Source organism: Colletotrichum karsti (genome assembly GCF_011947395.1).
Source record: "Colletotrichum karsti strain CkLH20 chromosome Unknown Scaffold46, whole genome shotgun sequence".
Lineage (NCBI taxonomy): Eukaryota > Fungi > Ascomycota > Sordariomycetes > Glomerellales > Glomerellaceae > Colletotrichum > Colletotrichum karsti.
The window spans coordinates 138,540-156,974 of record NW_024065946.1 but is presented as its reverse complement, the minus strand read 5'-3'; the positions used below and the strand labels follow the sequence as shown (position 1 = coordinate 156,974).

The 18,435-nt window shown below is 52.8% G+C and overlaps 6 protein-coding genes across 6 annotated transcripts; 3 read left to right on the top strand and 3 right to left on the bottom strand.

The window, feature by feature from the left end:
- Window positions 1-641: 641 nt before the first annotated feature.
- CkaCkLH20_11201 (CCCH zinc finger domain protein) lies at window positions 642-2,831 on the top strand (the record flags this gene model as incomplete). The annotated part of the gene is made up of 4 exons (XM_038893915.1): window positions 642-687; window positions 760-861; window positions 915-1,111; window positions 1,161-2,831. The coding sequence occupies 4 exons, from the start codon at window positions 642-644 to the stop codon at window positions 2,829-2,831; spliced, it is 2,016 nt and encodes a 671-aa protein (XP_038740741.1).
- Window positions 2,832-3,295: 464 nt separating this feature from the next.
- On the bottom strand, window positions 3,296-3,707 carry CkaCkLH20_11200 (putative 40S ribosomal protein S20; the record flags this gene model as incomplete). Its single annotated transcript, XM_038893914.1, has 2 exons — window positions 3,296-3,380; window positions 3,445-3,707. 2 exons carry the CDS (start codon window positions 3,705-3,707, stop codon window positions 3,296-3,298), a joined length of 348 nt encoding a protein of 115 aa, XP_038740740.1.
- Window positions 3,708-4,185: 478 nt separating this feature from the next.
- On the top strand, window positions 4,186-6,251 carry CkaCkLH20_11199 (CUE domain-containing protein; the record flags this gene model as incomplete). Its single annotated transcript, XM_038893913.1, has 2 exons — window positions 4,186-5,354; window positions 5,405-6,251. The coding sequence occupies 2 exons, from the start codon at window positions 4,186-4,188 to the stop codon at window positions 6,249-6,251; spliced, it is 2,016 nt and encodes a 671-aa protein (XP_038740739.1).
- A 27-nt stretch (window positions 6,252-6,278) lies between these two features.
- On the bottom strand, window positions 6,279-13,463 carry CkaCkLH20_11198 (uncharacterized protein; the record flags this gene model as incomplete). The annotated part of the gene is made up of 3 exons (XM_038893912.1): window positions 6,279-7,957; window positions 8,010-8,780; window positions 12,023-13,463. The coding sequence occupies 3 exons, from the start codon at window positions 13,461-13,463 to the stop codon at window positions 6,279-6,281; spliced, it is 3,891 nt and encodes a 1,296-aa protein (XP_038740738.1).
- Window positions 13,464-14,144: 681 nt separating this feature from the next.
- On the bottom strand, window positions 14,145-16,855 carry CkaCkLH20_11197 (aminotransferase; the record flags this gene model as incomplete). Its single annotated transcript, XM_038893911.1, has 4 exons — window positions 14,145-14,613; window positions 14,663-15,507; window positions 16,357-16,586; window positions 16,660-16,855. 4 exons carry the CDS (start codon window positions 16,853-16,855, stop codon window positions 14,145-14,147), a joined length of 1,740 nt encoding a protein of 579 aa, XP_038740737.1.
- Window positions 16,856-17,147: 292 nt separating this feature from the next.
- Window positions 17,148-18,282, top strand: CkaCkLH20_11196 (arp2 3 complex subunit arc16; the record flags this gene model as incomplete). The annotated part of the gene is made up of 5 exons (XM_038893910.1): window positions 17,148-17,250; window positions 17,305-17,625; window positions 17,683-17,870; window positions 17,920-18,092; window positions 18,144-18,282. The coding sequence occupies 5 exons, from the start codon at window positions 17,148-17,150 to the stop codon at window positions 18,280-18,282; spliced, it is 924 nt and encodes a 307-aa protein (XP_038740736.1).
- Between the last annotated feature and the right edge of the window lie 153 nt (window positions 18,283-18,435).

Below are 18,435 nucleotides of genomic sequence, written 5' to 3'. Positions count from 1 at the left end.
ATAATGTCAACACATAACTCAAAGTGTTCCCATTTGTCCATCCAACCTGATTGAATGAGAAACTCGACATCGCCGATTGATTCAAGCTTCGCCGAAAGCCGATTTGAGTGTGCGTTCAGCGATAGTCCATCAGAGTGAAGAGGAGGCTTCAGTTCGTCATCGAAGTCCCAAGTCCAGACATCGTGAAAACGGTACGACTCGCTTGTTTACAATCGCTGTTCAAACCCTATCAAGACTTCGGCGGTGCTTTGGTGATTCTCGGAGAGCATAAAGGAAGTCGACTGGTACGGCTTGTGGATAGTGAGAACATTGGGATTTCTGGCATCATGAAATTAAGTACCGGGGTTGTGCATAATAGTTGTGCGCATCCGTGCATAAGGTATTTATTTATGCATGCATAGTGTCGCGTCTGTTGTCGTTATCTGATTGGTTCAAATGACACGCTAAACCTAGCAAAAGCAAGGCTGCGAAAGGCTGTAGATAATTCTTTCGACGCCCAATCTGCGCGCTCTCGTGACATTCAACAAGCTTGTTGCTGCCTCCCCTCAATTCTCGAACCGCCAAACTCCGAGCCCCGCGCAATGCCATAGTTGCTTGATCCGTGCGAAAAGTAGCGCCGAAAATCAACACCGACACCGAACATGGTGGTCTGCAAGTTCTACGAGCAGGGGACCTGCAGGTATGGAAGTACGTCGCGCCATCACCTTTCCATCAATCGCAAGCTTCTTGAAGACGGAAGGCTAACTCTTGACAAAACAGACAGCTGTAGGTTTGAGCACCCACGAGGTGGCCAATCAAGCAACCGATTTGCAGCTTTCGGCTCCAACTCCGGAGGGGGCTTCAACCGCGGCGGAAACGACTGTTCGTACACCTCGAAGACCCGATCCCGACCTTGCGTACTTACATGCACGTAGCGCTACCATACTCGCTGTCTAAGGAAGCGATCGAGAAGGATTTGACCTCCGAGGCACCACAATGGATTCTGTCAGCGTACGGTCCGGGAAGGGACGCACCGGAACAGCTGTTCGGCGGATCGATGCGCGAACAAAGCTTTGAGGAGATGCGGCTTCACCATGTCATGGCAACAGCGTCGGGAAATCCTCAGCAAGCGGTAGGAACTCTAGGGCGATGCTCGAGGGCGGTCGACTGACTATTTCCAGCTCAACCAAGCTCAAGAGCTCTACCAGAACGCCCAACAGCAGATGAAGACAGCGGTCGCGGACTTGGATGGCGCCATTCAATTCATCATCTCGGCAGAGCAGAAGCACCCGAATCGAAACGACATTTGCAAACAAGGAAACACGGGTGGTACCACGGGGAAGTTTGCGGTTGGAAATGGAGCTACATCATCCCTCGGCCAACAGAACCCCTTCTCGTCCGGCTCGTCTGGGGCAACGGCGAACCCCTTTTCTGCTGGTAACCAACAGTCATCAGCATTCGGGAGCGGGCCATCATCGACCGGTAGTGCCTTCGGTCAGGCTTCCTCCCTGGGTCAAAAGCCAAATCCCTTCGGTACACCCGCGTTCGGGCAGCCGTCCCAGCCCAGCTCGGCGTTCGGCCAGGCATCATCAACACCGGCGTTTGGCCAGCCCTCACAACCGACATCAGCATTCGGAAGCGGGGCTCAAAGTCAGACTCCGGCGTTTGGCCAGCCATCTCAACCGACGTCTGCTTTCGGGCAACCCAGTGCCTTGGGCGGGGGAACATCAGCCTTTGGCCAGCCATCACAACCGGCTGCGACGGGAAGCGCGTTCGGTCAGGCGAGTGCGTTGGGCCAGAAACCGAATCCCTTTGGCACGCCTGCTTTTGGGCAGCCAGCGCAACCTAGTACGGGCAGTGCGTTTGGACAACCGTCACAGCCTGGGGCAACAGGGAGTGCTTTTGGCCAGCCGTCACAACCTGGTGCAACGGGGAGCGCATTTGGTCAGGCGAGCACCTTGGGTCAGAAGCCCAATCCTTTCGGTGGAGGCGGCACTGCGGCAACATCAAGTCCTTTTGGCAGTGCTGGCGGAGGCAACACTGCGAGTCCATTTGGACAGGCACAAACCAGCACCACCAGCGCATTCGGGCAGCCAGCTCAAAACCCGACACAGAGTGCGAGCCCATTCGGTGCGCCATCGCAGCCTGCGCAGCCTGCGCAGAGCGCGTTTGGGCAACCATCACAACCCGGCGCAGCGGCCAGTCCGTTCGGGCAACCGAAGCCCGCTGCCTCCAGCCCCTTCGGACAACCTGCCCAGGCCCAGGCGGCGAGCAATCCCTTCGGCGCGAAGCAAGATGCCCAACCCAGTGCTGGTTCGATGACCACCCAGCCCACGAGTGCCTTTGGCCAACCGGCACAGCCTCAGACCGCCGCGAATCCTTTCCAACAGAACAAGCCAGCCTTTGGCCAAGCTACCGGCCTGGGCGCGGGAACAGCAGCAGCAAATCCCTTTGGCAGCCAACCCGCTGCGCCAGCCCCTCAAGCAGCTCAAGCAGCCCAACCAGCGGGCGCTGCCGGAAGCGGGCCATATCCCCCAGGCAGCTCGAGGCAACATCCTCCCGTGTCCAGCTACAGCTCCAAGGGCATGGACGGACGACTGTCGAACTGGAAGGGCAAGCCGGTCACATACCAGAACAACATGCCGGGCATTCGTACCTTCGACGGATCGTGGACAAGAATCTGGTTCCCCGACGGGCCTCCGAACTACTACAAGGACACTGAGCTTCCGGACGATTCATATGATGATAAGTCGAAGCTGCAGTGGCAAGCATTTGCTCAGACGGGGAAGTTTGAGGGCAGCGTGATGCCCGAGTTGCCTCCCAAGAGAGAATTCTGCCTTTGGGACCTATGATTAATGGAGGGGAGAGGAGAGACAAAATTCGGTCTTGTGCAGTCTGTGTAAAGGAACCGGCATTGCATGGCGTTATATCAATAGGATAGATCTGAAAATGGGGTCGGATTGGGGACAAGTCGTTGGGTATCTGCTATAATGGTGCAAAGCGATCAATAGCGAAAAGCCATTACGATGCGAAGCACCTTGACAGCAAAATCATCGCGTCGTAAGTACGCTTCCCGTGTGCTTCAGCCAGACATTCACCAACCGCGGAACATCACGGCATCTGCACAACATGTTTAGATGGGGGTCATTAGTTGATTTGGGTGGTATCTAGACCTCCTAACTCGTCCCGCCGCAGTCGCCGGGCCCAGAAACCTTTCGGCCTCGTTCCCGCCCGCGACGCAGCATTCCCAAGCCAAAGCCCATACCGTCGTCCCTCCTACAACAACAACATTCCGTCGTGATCCAATCGCACTCGCTTAAGCGGCGATGGTGACCTCGACCTCGACACCGGCCTCGATGTTGATGATGATCTGCTTGACGATCTCGGTGGGGGCGTTGAGGCTAGGAAGACTATGTTAGCAATTTTTCTTCATAGCGCCTGGGGCGCAACAGAGAAATCACGTACTCGATGAGGCGCTTGTGGATGCGCATCTCGTAGCAGTCCCAGGTCTTGGAACCCTCACCGCAGGGGGTCTTGCGGGTGGTGATCTTGAGGGTCTTGGTGGGCAGGCGGACGGGGCCGGAGACGCGGAGGTCCTTGGACTTGGCGCGCTCGATGAGCTCGGCGGAGACCTTCTCGAGGGACTGGACCTTGCGGGAGGAGAGGGTGATGCGGATCTTGTGAGTCTTGGGCGCCTCGCCGAAGTCCTTGTCCTTGTTGTACGACATCTTGACGGTTGTTGTGATGGAGGTTAAGTCCGGATGGGGATTTGAGTGGGATTGAAGAGGGAGAGATTGATGTCCTTCACGACTCGAACGGCTGGGTTGCGGCAAAGTGATGAAGGCTTGGGCTGTCGGAAAGCTTGAAGGTTTTCGCAAGACTGGATTTCCGCGATCGCGAACTTTTTCGTGGGGTTTGGAAGGTAGGGCTTTACCGAGAGGCGCGCTAGTCCTGTCGTGGCTTAGTGCGGGAAGTCGGTACGTACTGTTCTGTGGATTTCGTGGACCCCACTTCCGCATCAAGCTTCGCCGAATTGGAAGCGGGCATGGAGCTTGCGGCGACAATGAATCATCCGGCGAACGACATCTCAACATCAAAGACGCATGCGCAATAAAACCACTCCTGGCAGCTCTTGCGTAGAGCTTCTTCCTCCCCGCAACTCCATAGGAACACCTCACTCTTCACCCCCGGTTTGAAGCGACGACAATGGCCACAATCCCTCCCGTTGCCCCGTTCCCGTCAGCGGCATGGCGGGCACATCTCACCCCGCAAGATTGGAACACTCTCATCGAAGCCTGGACGACGCTCTCCCAAGCCTACCTCGCTCTCTCCGATTCCCAACTCGCAAAAGCAGTGACTAAAGACGAATCATTACCGAACTTCCTCTCAACCTTCGTCATCGAAGTCGCGGAAACGGGGCCCTCGGAAACGATAGGCTCATCTCACCAAGCAAAGACGCTCCTAAGGACAACTTTCACCCTGACATCTCGCCTCCTCACCACGCCGTCAGCGCCACCACCGATTCCGCTCACAACACCACCGTTTCTCAGCGGCTTCAGCAAACTCTTCCGCAAGAACGCCCTGGCAACGTTGTCCAAGGCATGGAAGGAACACCCGACGTCACTCGAGACATCCCTCGCGGGCCTGAAGAAGTCTCTCACGCAGTCTCTGGAGGCAGGGTTGAAAGCAGACCTCAAATCTCTCGAAAGCAGGCTGTCAAAACTGAACCATTTGCTGCACGCATCCCCCGACGCATCAGCATTCTTTATCGCGGGGTCCGACTTCCTCGATGGTCTCGTGTCGGGATTCAAGATCACCAACCCGCCGTTGCGCAAGGTCCTCGTCGCGACGACGTACGTGTGTCTTATCGGCTTGACGGATGGGGAGTCGCCTCGGTTCGGGATGCTCGCCGACGTGCTATTCTCCCTAAAGTCCGCCGCGGAAACGCACAAGGCCGGACCGTTGAACGTCAACGACTCCCTCGTCGCGGAGTTGGTCACCGTCACACCCGTGCTGAAGCAGCTGCTCAAGCGGGCAGAGGAGAAGGGCGCGGCGTCGACGGCGCTGAAGACCAGGATATCCGCCCTGGAGGGGTTCAAGAAGCCCGGAGGCGGCTTCATGAGACCGAAGAGGCTTGTCAAGAGGAAGGTCGACAAGGGCAAGGGTGTCGCGGATGCCGGGGACGTGCAGGCTGAGCTCCACATCCACCGACAGAGTCAGATCGCGCTCATCCAAGATCTGTTCCCTGATTTGGGTTCCGGGTTCATCTCCAAGCTGTTTGATGAGTACGGTGATAACACGGAGGTCGTCACGTCACATCTACTCGAGGATTCGCTGCCGCCACATCTCTCGGGGCTTAACCGCAGCGAGCAGCTGTATGTTCATACTCGACGCTTCGCCGTATTTGTTGCTAACAATGAAGTAGATCACCAAAGATCGAGAGAAGATTCAGCCACGACATCGCACCCAGACCCACGCCACCACAACTCCCAGAACGCCATAATGTTTTTGATGATGATGAACTAGACAGACTAGAACTAGATGTTTCGAAATTGCACTTCGGAAAGAAGTCGCCAGAGAAGACGGCCGACGACATTCTGAAAGACAGATCCACCGCGCCCAACAAAGCGGCCATCTTGTCGGCGCTTGCGGCCTTTGATTCGGATGACGACGAGCGCGATGACACGTACGACGCAGACGATGTGGGTGGAACAGTCGACAACGCGGCCAACGAGGAGGCAGACGGACACCAGGATGCCAGTGAGGAGACGTTGTTCAAGGCGTTCCAGTCCGACCCGAGCTTGTTTGACCGACAGGCCACGACGAGAAGGGGCCAAGCGAGAGGCAAGTTGAGGGAGGAAACTGGCATGACGGATGAGGCGATCGAGGGGTGGGCCGTCATGCTTGGTAGGAACCCGGCGCAGAAGAGGAGGCTTGAGGCCAAGTACAGTGGTGCTGCCGCATTCACCGGCGCGCAAAACGAACTTCTTTCAACGGCGTGGAGGGCCAGTCCTGGTGGTTCTGGCGCTGAAGAGTCGGAGCCGGATGGCGGTAGTTCTTCCTCGAGAGGTGGCAGAGGGGGTGGGCGTGGCCGCGGTGGTCGTGGCGGTCGTGGTAGAGGCGGACGCGGCGGCAATGTGGCGGGGCCGACAGGGGAGAAGGAGACTGAAGCGGCGCGGAGGAGGAAAGAAGCCAACAAGGGCTCCAGGGCAAACCACAATCGCCGAGACCAGAGGGCGAGAAAGATGGCGAGAGGGGGGCTGCCTGGTTGAGGCATTCAAGTTGCATTGAAACTACAGCTAATGTAATCTTTGCCTCTTCACACCCTGGCTTGAACTCCGCATCATCGGCGCCGCCGCCCGCTTCCCACTAGCTGTTGATGTAAAGCCCTCGTCGTCGCACAGATCCTCCGCACTCAGGGTCAGCGCATATGGACTTTTGACGTCTACGATACCGGGTGTGCCCGGCTGAGTGGCGAAGCCGAAGTTGTGTACTGCCGTTGGGGACAGCATGCTGTTAAACGACGAACCGACTTCCTCGATACCGCTTTGCCGATGCCAGCATGGGTGGTCCTTTGGTGTCGCCAGCTCAGACGTTCCTCCAAGGGAGGTCAAGTCCCCGTGATTGCTTTCGTTGCGCCCGATCATGGATCGGAGAGACTCGCGCGAGCTGCGCCTGCTGTCCAGGTAGGTTCGTAAGTCGTAGCACTGGCGGCAGCTGGGGTAGACCGGGTAGCAATCCGACTCGTCGCGGTATTGAGGTAGCTGAGGTCGTCCCTGTTCACCGCACTTCTCTTGTATGTCGTCGAATAGATCACTGATAGGAGTGAAGTATGTCAGACGTGGACCGGATCCGAAATACTTGTTTCGCCCCCAGAGTTGACCGACAAGGGAGTTCGTCTCTGCGTCGACGACAGCGGCGCCGCTGTCTCCCTCCACGCCTATTCCACCACGGATCCAGGCGTCTTCGTCTTCGAACGGAAAAGGCTCCTCGATGAACCATTCCCGAGTTGCTTTGCCGGTGCCGTTATCCTCGGCGCTGACATAGGCTGGGATCTCGCAGACCTGTCCGCGTTGTTGGCCTGACGTACGACCTGTAGAGACAACTGGCGCGCCAGGAACCACGGGAGACGTTGTTTTGATAGGGATCTCTTTGAGCAGAGGCATGGTTTCGGATGGGAAGCGACGGAGTATGTTTGCTTGACGGGTTTGAGCTGCTATGAGGATCCAATCTGTCACGACCAGAGGAGGTTCCTTGTCGCAGTCTTCCCAGTAGGGATCATGGGAGATTCTAGTCGTCTTCAGGTTGATGCCCGACATACCCGTGAGGTTTCCGAGCGTAAAGTCTGCCGATTCATCCATAGCGTCGTGCCGTTCTTCGATGCATCTCGATCGGTCACTCGGCGAGGGATGTTGTACTGTGACCACATCGAGATGCGGGTACGCATCAACGAAAGGGTGGAAGTTCGCGAGCCAGCAGCTCGTACCACCTACGATCAAGCACGGTCCGAGGGTCGATGTCGTCTCGCTGAAATCATCTGTCCCCGCAAGACCAATACTGTCTCCCATACACGGGTCTTTGAAGTAGTAGGGGTTCCTGGCCATACAGATGTCGTCTGGCATGTCTTTGCCAAGGCCACGAGCCCAAACCAGACGGTCCACGGAGCCGGTGGAGAAGGAGAAGGATATAGTCGAACGATGACTTTCTGGTAAGAGGTCCCGCACGTGTTCTGCGATGACAAGACGCCGGGCTCGTGATGGCATCTTATTGGTCATTATGCAGACCCGGCGGGAACCTGCAGTTTTGCCGCGTGTGATGGTGATGACATGATTCGGTCCGCACCATTTCGGGATGAACTCGACGAGGAAAGGGAGGACACCGTGCTCCCATATGACTGGGAAGCTTGCGGTTTCGATGAGACGAGAGTACTTTGCTCTCGAGAAGTCACCGGGACTATCTGCCGTGCGGGGATTTGAGCCTGAGTGCGTTAGGCAAATACAAGGAGTCGACGCAGACTGCAGGGGACCTACCATTCTGTCTCCTGAACTTCTTCTCGACGACCGCTCGCAATTGTTCTCGGCACTTCTTTTTCGATACTGCAACCGAGAGTATCTGCTTGATAGCCTTCTCTTCCATCGTGTCTCTCTGTAGAGATGTGGACGAAAGGGCAGTTTCGTCAGAGTTGCCGGCGGCGTTGGTTGTTTGAACCATGGGCGCCAGAGCAGGCTCCAATGCCTTTGTACTGACCTTGTCCGAGCCAGGATGGGCACACCTGAGATGGCACTCGAGTATCCTCTGGCTCTGGAACGAGCTTTCCGTACACCCTGGCGCTGGGCAGATGAGGAGATGCTCGAGCTTGACATGCCAAGTCAACCCGTCTTTGGAAGAAAAGCTTGGTTGCTTGCACCCAGCCCAGTTGCAGGTGTGGGTGTGGATTGTCTTGAAGTGGGTTTTGAGGTCCTTTTCCTGATCAAAAGCCTCATCGCAGTGCGGGCCAAGACAGACAAACCGGCTCTGAGCGCGTTCCACCGTCCGTTGGGTAGGAGATGAACCGCGAGAAATGGTTGCTGACCTCGGAGCTGGCCACTGGTACGGAAAGTCCGTCTGCGAGGGAGAGACACCAGAGCCTGCCGAGGATGGTTGCGAGGTGATGGAAGACGACGAGTATGTGATGCTACTGACGATGCTCGGAGCCGGCGGAGGTGCAACTGATTGGCTGTGTACAGGGAAGCCTTTTCCCAAGTTCTGATCTATCTGACCAAAGTACTGGCTTTGGGGCCAGGGGCCGTCTCCATAGATTTCTGGACCATGATGAAGCTGCGTGTCAAGCACCAGGTCGTCTGTACAAGTAGGCTGCCAATGAGGCAACAACGAGGCAAAAGGGTCGGGTACTGGCTGGGCGGGAATTGCAGGAAAGAGGGGTCCTACATGACTGCGCTTTGGGACCTTGGACTGCCTTCCGTTCGCCTCGTTCGAAGTTCTCCGGCGTCTAGATGTGGACATGTCGATGCGTGTGCTGGACAATTGAGCTGGAGCCTGCCTATCTAGCTTGGGTGTAAGCCGGGATTCTGGCCGCTTCGCGTAGAAGAGATAGTAATCACGGTCTTGTGTTATTATCAGTGCGTTGTCACACAGATGGCAAATGGTCTGCCGGAGTATGAGAACGGGAGCAATGGGATATTCAGACTGCAAGAGAGGAGGGGATGTCGAGGGTGGAGGGGGATGATGACGGGAGGAGCTGACTGGCGGCGTGAGGCATTGCGGCACAGCTTCCAGTTTGGTTGCCTGATGATGTACACTGTGCGTTGGGAAAGCAATCTGCACATAGTAGTCCGCATGTTTTAGCGTGCTGCATACAGTGCGTTGACGTAGTCCACACCCTTGTATACTTCATAGAATCCCTCTAGGCTGACTGCGAACCAACAAGAACTTGGGTCGCTTCGACGTAGAGGAGAACCCAGACTTTAGTATGTAAGCGAATGATTAACATAATGTTGTACCTGAAATAATCGTTGACGTTGAGTGTTGTGTTATCTACACTTGATTTCAATAAGCCTCCAGGACTGGATATAAATTCCACTCTAGTTTACGGGAAACAACCTTACCAGTTATTCCAGAATTGGCAGCCATCACGCTTTCAACGGTGGCGACAGGCTGGTTCAATACCTACTGAGTTTGGAATAAGTCTTTGCAAATCTTGCGAAATGGTGGGATCGGTGGGTTTCTCACGGGAAATTGTTATTTGTCCAACTTGAGAGTTGAAGCTGGGTAACGTAAAGCTAAGCAGTGTGAACGTTAAGTTCGTGAATACTGTTCCACGGGTTGCAGTGACTAGGCACATATTGAAACTAAAGACTGCAAAGTGAAGCTTTGCGATTAATAGTCATTCAAATCTCATCCACCCTTTGGACAACTAGAACAGAATCTGCGTTGACTACAGCGCTCATTCACGTTGAATGGCCATATGTGCGGACCAAGCACCTCAGATCGGAAGAGCAGATCAGACGAGATGAACAACTATTGAAAGCATGCACTCAGCCAATTTCAATCAAACGTCTAACGGGAACTGAAAGTTCTATTTTCTTTGATTGAACTAGCATCCAGGCGTTTGAGACGCCTCAGTCTCTTTCGGTTGAGAAGAACTGATACACTGCCCTGTCTGACAATTCAATCTCAAAAGCGCGCGCTAAGAAGTGAATTATGCGCATCTGAACTCACAGATATCTAGTCCGTGGGTTCCAGGCCTTCCACGGTTTCCACGGGGATTTACGGCGGCGAAAAACACCCGTTTTCCGCACGCGTAAGGGAGTCGGTGGGGAGTCTCGGAGACCTCCGCCGGCGTCTTAATTCGACTTCGCCGGTTGAGATGTCATCGGGAAAGTGTCGCCTACTGACACAAAGTCAAAAAGATCCGATGTCTAGTCCATCAGACGAACTTCCTGGTCCCCTATCAGGTCTAAGCTGAGACCAGCGAATCATACTGGTTCCACATTGCCGGGAATGGAAGTTGTAGAATCTCAACGGATGAACTGAGTCAAGACGAGAGCGAGAGCGAGATGGAGAAGTATGAGAGAGAAAATTTCTATTTGTGATTGACGATCATCACTTCCATAGGCATCCGGATAACGAAAAGGCCAGAGAGGTAGTTCATGTTATAAAAAAGCAAAAGAAAAAGCCGGTTCGTCTTGCCCAGAGTTGTGAAAACAGCCTCGCTTGATTCCTATATTCATAGAGAATTATTAGTCCTTCAATGCAGAATCCGGCCCAAGGGCTGTAGTTTCGGATCTCGGGTCAAGTTTGCAGTCCGATTTCGGTTACTCCGGAAAACCAACTCAGGAACAGCCGTTTAGAGTTTCTTCAGAGGTGCGCAAGCTGGCAAGAGCCTTAGACACTCTGACATTGTGGAAAGATGACTGCGCAAACGGGCAAGCATGTGCTAGCACAGAATGAGACAGTTAGACGATGACTCGTGTTTGTAGAGGTTGAGAAGCATAGGCGTTGCCATTCCGAAGTTGCTATATTGCTCATCATTCAAGTATAAGAAGGCGTCCTTTGTCTTCCTCGGCAACAAATCTCTCAAACACCAGCATCAATTCAACGACTTCACATCTTTCTCAGCTCCACGACTTCAGTCACCAATCAACATCAGCCAAAATGCAACTCTCAAAGATCATCTTCACTGTGGCCGCTGCCCTCGCAGTACCTGCCTTGGTGAGTTTCAACTCTCTAAATGAGTTCTCGTTAAGCTAATACTTTCCGAAGGCCGGCCAGTGCATTCAGCTTGGTGCTTGCCAAGATGGAAACAACATTCAAGCCTGTACCTCTGGCAACTGTCGCCAGAAGCTGGGCCAGACGTGCTCGATCAGCGGAAACACTGTCACTTGCCCTAACTAGATATCGGTTTTGAGGGAGTGGGGAAAACACTTGGGTTTCTCTCTTGTACACTTTTAACCACATGTATCACCAAGCCTAGAATATTGCCGCTCAATGTTATTGGTATCCTGCTTTGGACACATCCAGCTTCTCATAGATATTACTTGAATCCTCATTGATTTTCAGATTGAGGAAAAAGATCACGAATGATGATCGGACTTTGACATGTTGCTAAAGTATATATCGTTTTACTTATTCAGGTCGCAGGTAACTTTCCAATTTTAACAAAGGCCCAGCACGAGCGGTGAAATATGCCGATGATATCAGTCTAAACCTGTGTTTAAGTTGCAGAAGTAAATGTCTTTTTGGTGATATTAGTAAGCTCTATCTCTGAACTGCACGAAACAGTATAAAACACAAAGCTAAGCAACAATTCGTGTTCTTTTCTCATCCTCTCCGATCGACTTCCCCAATTCATGGTCCAAAACTTCATGGGCGTCCAAAACTAAGTCCATCTCTTGAGCCATCGTTTCGAATCGAGACCCAACATCCCTGGTATCCGGAGGAAACATACAGCTAAGCCCATAATACACCAATCCACTCATAACGATACTGAGAAGGTAACCCATCTCCCATAAGTGCGTTCCTCCAGAGGTGATTTTTACCGTACCAAAAGTCCCGACGAAACCCGGGAAAGACAATGCAACCCCGACGACCCACGCAGCAACCGCGCGTGCATTCCAGCCTTTAGAATACCAATACCGGGAACTCTCGTTTCCGACGTATAGCTCTCTGATGCAGAAGTTCCCATTGGCGACGAAGAAGTAATCGACGATGCAGATGGCGGCAAACGGCCCCATCAAGATTGAATAGCCGGACAGGAACGTCAGCAAGCTCTTCGCGCTCTTGATGATGCGCCAAGGAACGATCGGAAATGTCAGCACTGCGCAGAAAACCTGTCCCCGCCGGATATTGATCCAACGTGGGAAAAGACCTGCAATATCAGAGCCGAAGGGCAGAGAGTTTGCGGCTACGTTCGTGCCCAGGATTGCAATAGCAAAAGCAAAAGAGGCCAGAAACACCAGCCCCCGCGACGCGGCGCTCATCTCGTAGTAGTCCAGAGCCTCACTCAGAACATCCCACAAGTTCCAGTAAGCTTTCCCCCAGACGTTGGAAGTCGCGCTAGCCACGAGAATACCAAACAGCGCAGGAAGAGCACTGAAGATCGGATATGTGAGAAGCTGCGACCATGACTGATCGCTGGGTTTGCGAGCCCAGCGAGCAATATCTGCCTGAGCCACGATGAGTGCCGAGCAGCCACCGAACCCTGAGTTCAGAGCACTCATCCACAGCCAGCCGTAATAGTCTGGGTTCTTGATCTCGGGGGACACTTGAAAGCTGGGGCCGATGGAGCCCCCGTTCAACACGATGGCCCAGATCAGTACCGCAAAGCAAGCGGGGGCAACCATGCAGGACTTGGCAACGAAGTACCAGTTGAGGTTGCGTGGGTGGATGAAGATGAAAGGCATGGAGAGGACCCAGAAAATGAACAGCGCGATCATAGTCTGGGTAGTGATGCCCTCGGTGGCCGGTATGTCGTTAGGGATGTTGTGCCATGATGGCCAAATACAGCGCAGGCAGATGGAGACGAAGTTGGCGCCGTAGAACGAGTTGACGGAAAACCAGATAGCAGCAACGATGCAGCGTGACAAGATCGCAAAGTAGCTTCCCCACATACCAAAGCTGGCGCGGGCGTAGACAGGAAAGCCGATGTGGTACGCCGCCGGACCGCGACCGTTCGCGACGAGGAGCACAGCGCCGATGATATGTGAGACAACCACGGCGAGCCACGCGGCGTACCACGGCATACCCAGAGCAATCATCGCGCTTCCGGTGGTCCAAGTGCCAGTGGCAAATGAAGAGGCCAGCCAGAAGGATGTGTAGTGTACCCATGTCCAGGTGCGGTGGGCAGGCTCGGTTGGGTCGAGGTCGTGGTTTGACCAGACATGTTGTTTGGTGTTGTGCTCAGGTGCTGTCTCTGAAGTGAAGCTGTACGGATTTTGAGGGGCCTCAAGTGCGTGAACAACATCCTCCCATGAGAACCTTCGCATGAAGATAGATAATTTCGGATTCATAGCGGCATGAACGAGGATAGAGAAACGCGTGGAGGATGGTTCCAATTTCTTCCCTATCGGAGAGACTGTTCATGATGCTAAATAATATGGCTAGAATTCATCTCACCAAGATAGACCGGTAGGGGTTCTATATCCCTCGTTGATATCCGCTAATGCTGTGTGCCATCATCCGGCGATAGCAAACTCATGGCCAATCAAGCACGAAACGGCTACCAGGCCGAAGGTTTCTGCACACGCGTGGCAACAACACGATGATAGCAGATAAGGGATGGAGATCCCTGCGTTGTCGGACACCAAGACAGAATGTCCGCTGGGTGAAGACTATGTATCGATCAGCCGGTGGCAGTCACTTGACATCATGTCTCTGATGAAGAACCAAAAGGGTAAATCAAAGTCGCACGCTGACATTTTAATGTCAAGGGTATTTCCATTTAAGTAAGATTCAGTGGCTTGTCGACAAACAACTTAGGCCGAGCTCTTTCAATGGTAAGAGTACGAATATGAAAATAAGACAAGCGCAGTAAATATCACAATGAACGTTGCAGCTTTTCGTGAGATGACTCATGAGAATGATTATATGAGACTCTAGAAGTATAGTTTTGGTTGTGATGTGTACAAATCATAACGAGAAGTGTGAGAAAAAGACGAATATTTTCATTATACAGTCTCCTTGATTCTCCTGATCGCAGCTGCCAGTCTTTCAATACCCTCCACAATCTCTTCCTTCTCGTGCCAAGCCCAGCAAAGCCTTGCACCATTGAAGTATGACGACTTGCCACGGTTCGCGCTCAGTGGGTCATCAGGCACAGCGAATATTGACCCAGGAGCTATCTTCAAGTTGAACTCCTCCAGCGCAACCCGTGCTATCTCTTCTCCTGAGTACTCTCCAAAGGAGACGTACAGGAAGAAGCCTCCGGCCACTGTGACACTGCTCTTCTCTCCAACCAGCTTGACGCCAAGGGGATAAAGGAAATTCTTGATGGCACTGGTCAAGGCAAAGTAACGCTCGCGATACACAGGAATGAGAGTCTCATTGATGTGCTTCACCATGACCCCGCTCTGCAACATCTGGTCTATCACAAGAGACGCGAAGTGACCCTGGCAGCCCCCTGAGACGCTCGCCCCGCTATCACCGAGTTAGTATTAGACACTGATGAAGAGGAAAAGAAACTTACACAGTTCCCATGGCGGCAATAAAGTCTGGGGTGCCCTCCAGCCAGCCCACTCTCATACCCGGAGCCACAATCTTAGAAAACGATCCGTTGCTCATAGAGTTTCCAAACGCCGTCACACCTTCCATATCTCTGTCAATGTCAACAATTCGAGGGGGGCATTGCGATACACCCCCAGACGTCATTCTGCCTTCATCGTCTGCGCTCCAACTAAGCATGTCATACACGTCGTCGGTGACAATTAGTGCATCGTGCTTGCGTGCCAACTGCACAAGTTTCTTCCGGTTCTCCGTGCTCATAGTCTTGCCACTGGGGTTTGAGAAGGTCGGAATAAGGTAAATGATGTGTTTGTAGATCTTTGGGTAGCCAGCTTTCGTAAGCTTCCTTGGCGGCAAGGGAGCGTCTGATGGCCAAGAGTCGTCGATTTCCTGGAGTGCCTTGGTCAAAAATTTCAAGTCCACGCCGTCTTCACCCTCAGGTGCGCCACGGATACGTCCCATCAGACCAGCATCTCTGAAGATGGGGCAAGCGAGAAAATAAGTCGGCTCAACCATCCAGACGGCCCGCGTAGTGGGGTCTGTGAACTTCTGGAGGATGGTCGCCAGTCCGTTGGAGGCGCCATTCGTGATGAGAATGCGTTCGCTGGGTATGGAACCTGCGGATGGCGCGTAAAAGTCGTTGAGCCATCTTCCAATTGACTCCCGTAGGCTGCCACTCCCCAACTCAGGGCCGTAAAGGAGCTGCTTGTTGATGTCTTTCTGGCGGAATAGCGACGCAGATGCAGACTCCAGTGCTTCAACTGGATGCAGGCGAGGCGTTGGCCACCCACCCTGGAGATTGATATGCGGCTGAGAAGCGAAGCACTTGGCGATCATGATGTCTGCTGATAGAGAAAAAAGTGTGATCAAAACGACGTAAGGTCAAAATAGTAGACTGGCCTTTTCAGGAGATAAGAAGAAGAATAAGGTTGTCCCCAATCGTTTTGTCCGCAAAATCAAGACGGCATGAGACAGGATACCTTGGATTTCGGTATATCTCCCGTGGACAATTCCATATTACGCATGGATCGGAGCTGATATCGATACCACCCCACGACCCGCAATTGTCGGACAGCGGTCCTGAATGTCCGCTCACATATGTCCGCTCGTGATAGTACCTGCATTATCATACTATGTAACCCCGATGTTACAGGACCGATAAGAATCGGGAGACATGGTCTCAATTTCATGGGCTTGTGTGTGGCCTACGGTAGGGCCCGCCTGCGATCATTGTCACGATTTCGTGCCGCTCTATCTTAACACATTCCGGCTAATTTCTTTATTGACTTTGCTGACTACGGTAAGATATTTGCAGCCGAGTTGGCATCATCGAAAAAAGACTTCCTGCTGATGGGGATTGTCTTTTCTGTAAAAAAAAAAAAAAACCGCGAGACAGCATCACCAGCACTGAGATCGGGAAGTCACTGCCAGCATCGCACTTGAAAGCACAATCGAGGCCATAGAGCACGTGAATAAATGTGAATAATGTCGAAGAAGCTTCATCTTTTGTTGGAGATTTAGTGAACATTTAATCTATCTTGTTTCAGCCATATTGCATAGGAACGCGGGCCTAGTCTCCCCATCAACTGCATGATGCACGAGGCGGAGCGCTCTGAGGTCTTGTAAGCTGCAATTCCATCAACAGTTCATACTACTTACCGGGAAGATGTGATACATGTCAATGAGTATCTTTCCGTCGTCAAATCGTTGAAAATGCAGTCTTGCCGCCCATCCCATCTCGCCTGTCGTCCCGTCGTCGTATACGTAGTTGCTTTGCCCGTACAGCATCACCTCGTCGGCATTACCAGGACTGAAAGGGAAGACCTTGAACACTGTGTGCTTTCTTGATGATTGGCCCTTCCAAGAGTTTTGATTCACCTCGGATATCTCTGCCAAGATAGCAAGAATCAGCGTGAGTTCTCTCGGTCAAGAGACTGAGGCAACATTGATGATTGAGCTTACTGATGCGACCTTGAACATTGGTTGCGGCCTTTTTCATGATGCCATCTTCAGAAAAGCATGCGGCCCAAGCATCCGCGTTCTCTCTGTCATCGGAGAAGGTGTAGAAACGTTGAAGAAACCCGGCTAGAGGCTTGTCCAGAGCCGAGGCATCATACTCGAAGGAGTGTGCTGCGAGTGCTTCGGGTGTAGGGTCCATTGCGAAGATATCTGTGTGCGAGAAAAAGTGAACTGTCAACGTTTTGGCTTTCGCTCCATGTCCAACAAGTAATCCCAGGCTTCTTTATCTCTCTGTTGTAGGATTGGAGTCACTGGCAGCGCTCCCAGACGCCCCGCACCATTCGGACACCAGCACAAAAGTCCGACAGTCCACCCTCAATGGCGCAGATGAAAGTGCTAACACCACGCATACATAAGTTATGCTTGATTTTACTCGTATATGGCAATTTAGCCTGCCAAAAAGTTGTTTTTCTGTCACAGCTCAAACCAATATGGCACCCAAAGCTCTTTGCTGTTTTTCTGTTGATATTGACGCCGTCTGCGGTTGGATCGGATCCTACGGGGGTGAGGAATCCGTTTCTGACATCTCAAGAGGTGATTTCTTCTTCCCTACTACCAGAGTCTCTTAACACTTACGATGAACTAAAGGATATTTTGCTGGCACTGTTGGGGTCCGGCGTCTTCTGGATCTCTTCAAAAAGTACAATATCAAAACCACGTGGTTCATCCCCGGTCACACGTTGGAGACCTTCCCCGAGGAGTGCGCCCTTATCAGAGATGCGGGCCATGAAATCGGTCTACACGGCTACTCGCACGAGAACCCAAAGGAGATGACCGTCGAACAACAACGGGTTGTCCTTGACAAAACATACCGACTGGTCACCGATTTCTGTGGCAAGCCTCCACGAGGCTCGGTAGTCCCGTGGTGGGAAACTCCGAAGGAAGGTGCTGAGCTTATGCTGGAATATGGTAAGACGAATATGATTGTGTCCTCTGAAGCTTCAATATGGCTTACTTTCCAGAAAGGCCTTGAATACGACCACTCATTTTCTCATCACGATGCCATACCCTATTGGCTTCGCGTTGGTGACGAGTGGACCAAGATTGACTACTCAAAGCACCCGGATACGTGGATGAAGCCGCTAGTGAGAGGTGAGGAGACCGGCTTGGTTGAAATCCCTGCGAGCTGGTATCTGGACGATCTCCCACCCATGGTAAGCGAAACAGAGAGTATCGTATGTGTTGAAATGCTAAGCTGTGCAGATGTTCATCAAAAACATGCAGAACAGCCACGGCTGGGTGCATCCATCTGTTGTTGAGGATCTATGGAAGGATCACTTTGACTTTTTCTACGAGAACTACGACAACTTCTGCTTCCCGGTCACAATCCACCCCGACGTTTCCGGGCATCCTCATGCACTGAAGATGCTGGAGAGGTAAGCTATATGAGAAATTCCGTTTGGCGCATGTACTAATGGGCTGGGTAGAGTGATTCAGTATTTGATGACGAAGCCCGGGGTGGAGTTTGTGAAGATGGAAGACATTTGCGACGAGTTCAAGTCGCGCAGCTCTCCTCCTGCTGGAGCCAGAATGCCAGCTGAAGCAGGCGCGATTTTCAAAAGTTGAATAGCATGACTAGCGAGGTGTATACATACTGTGATCTCCATATTGTATCAAATTCTCTCTCGCATTGAAAGCTGGCATGCGGTGAGGTGCTGTTGTAGGTGTAAGTGTGAGAGCAACGAATAGGGTAAACTGTTCTCTCTCCTTGAGTCTGAA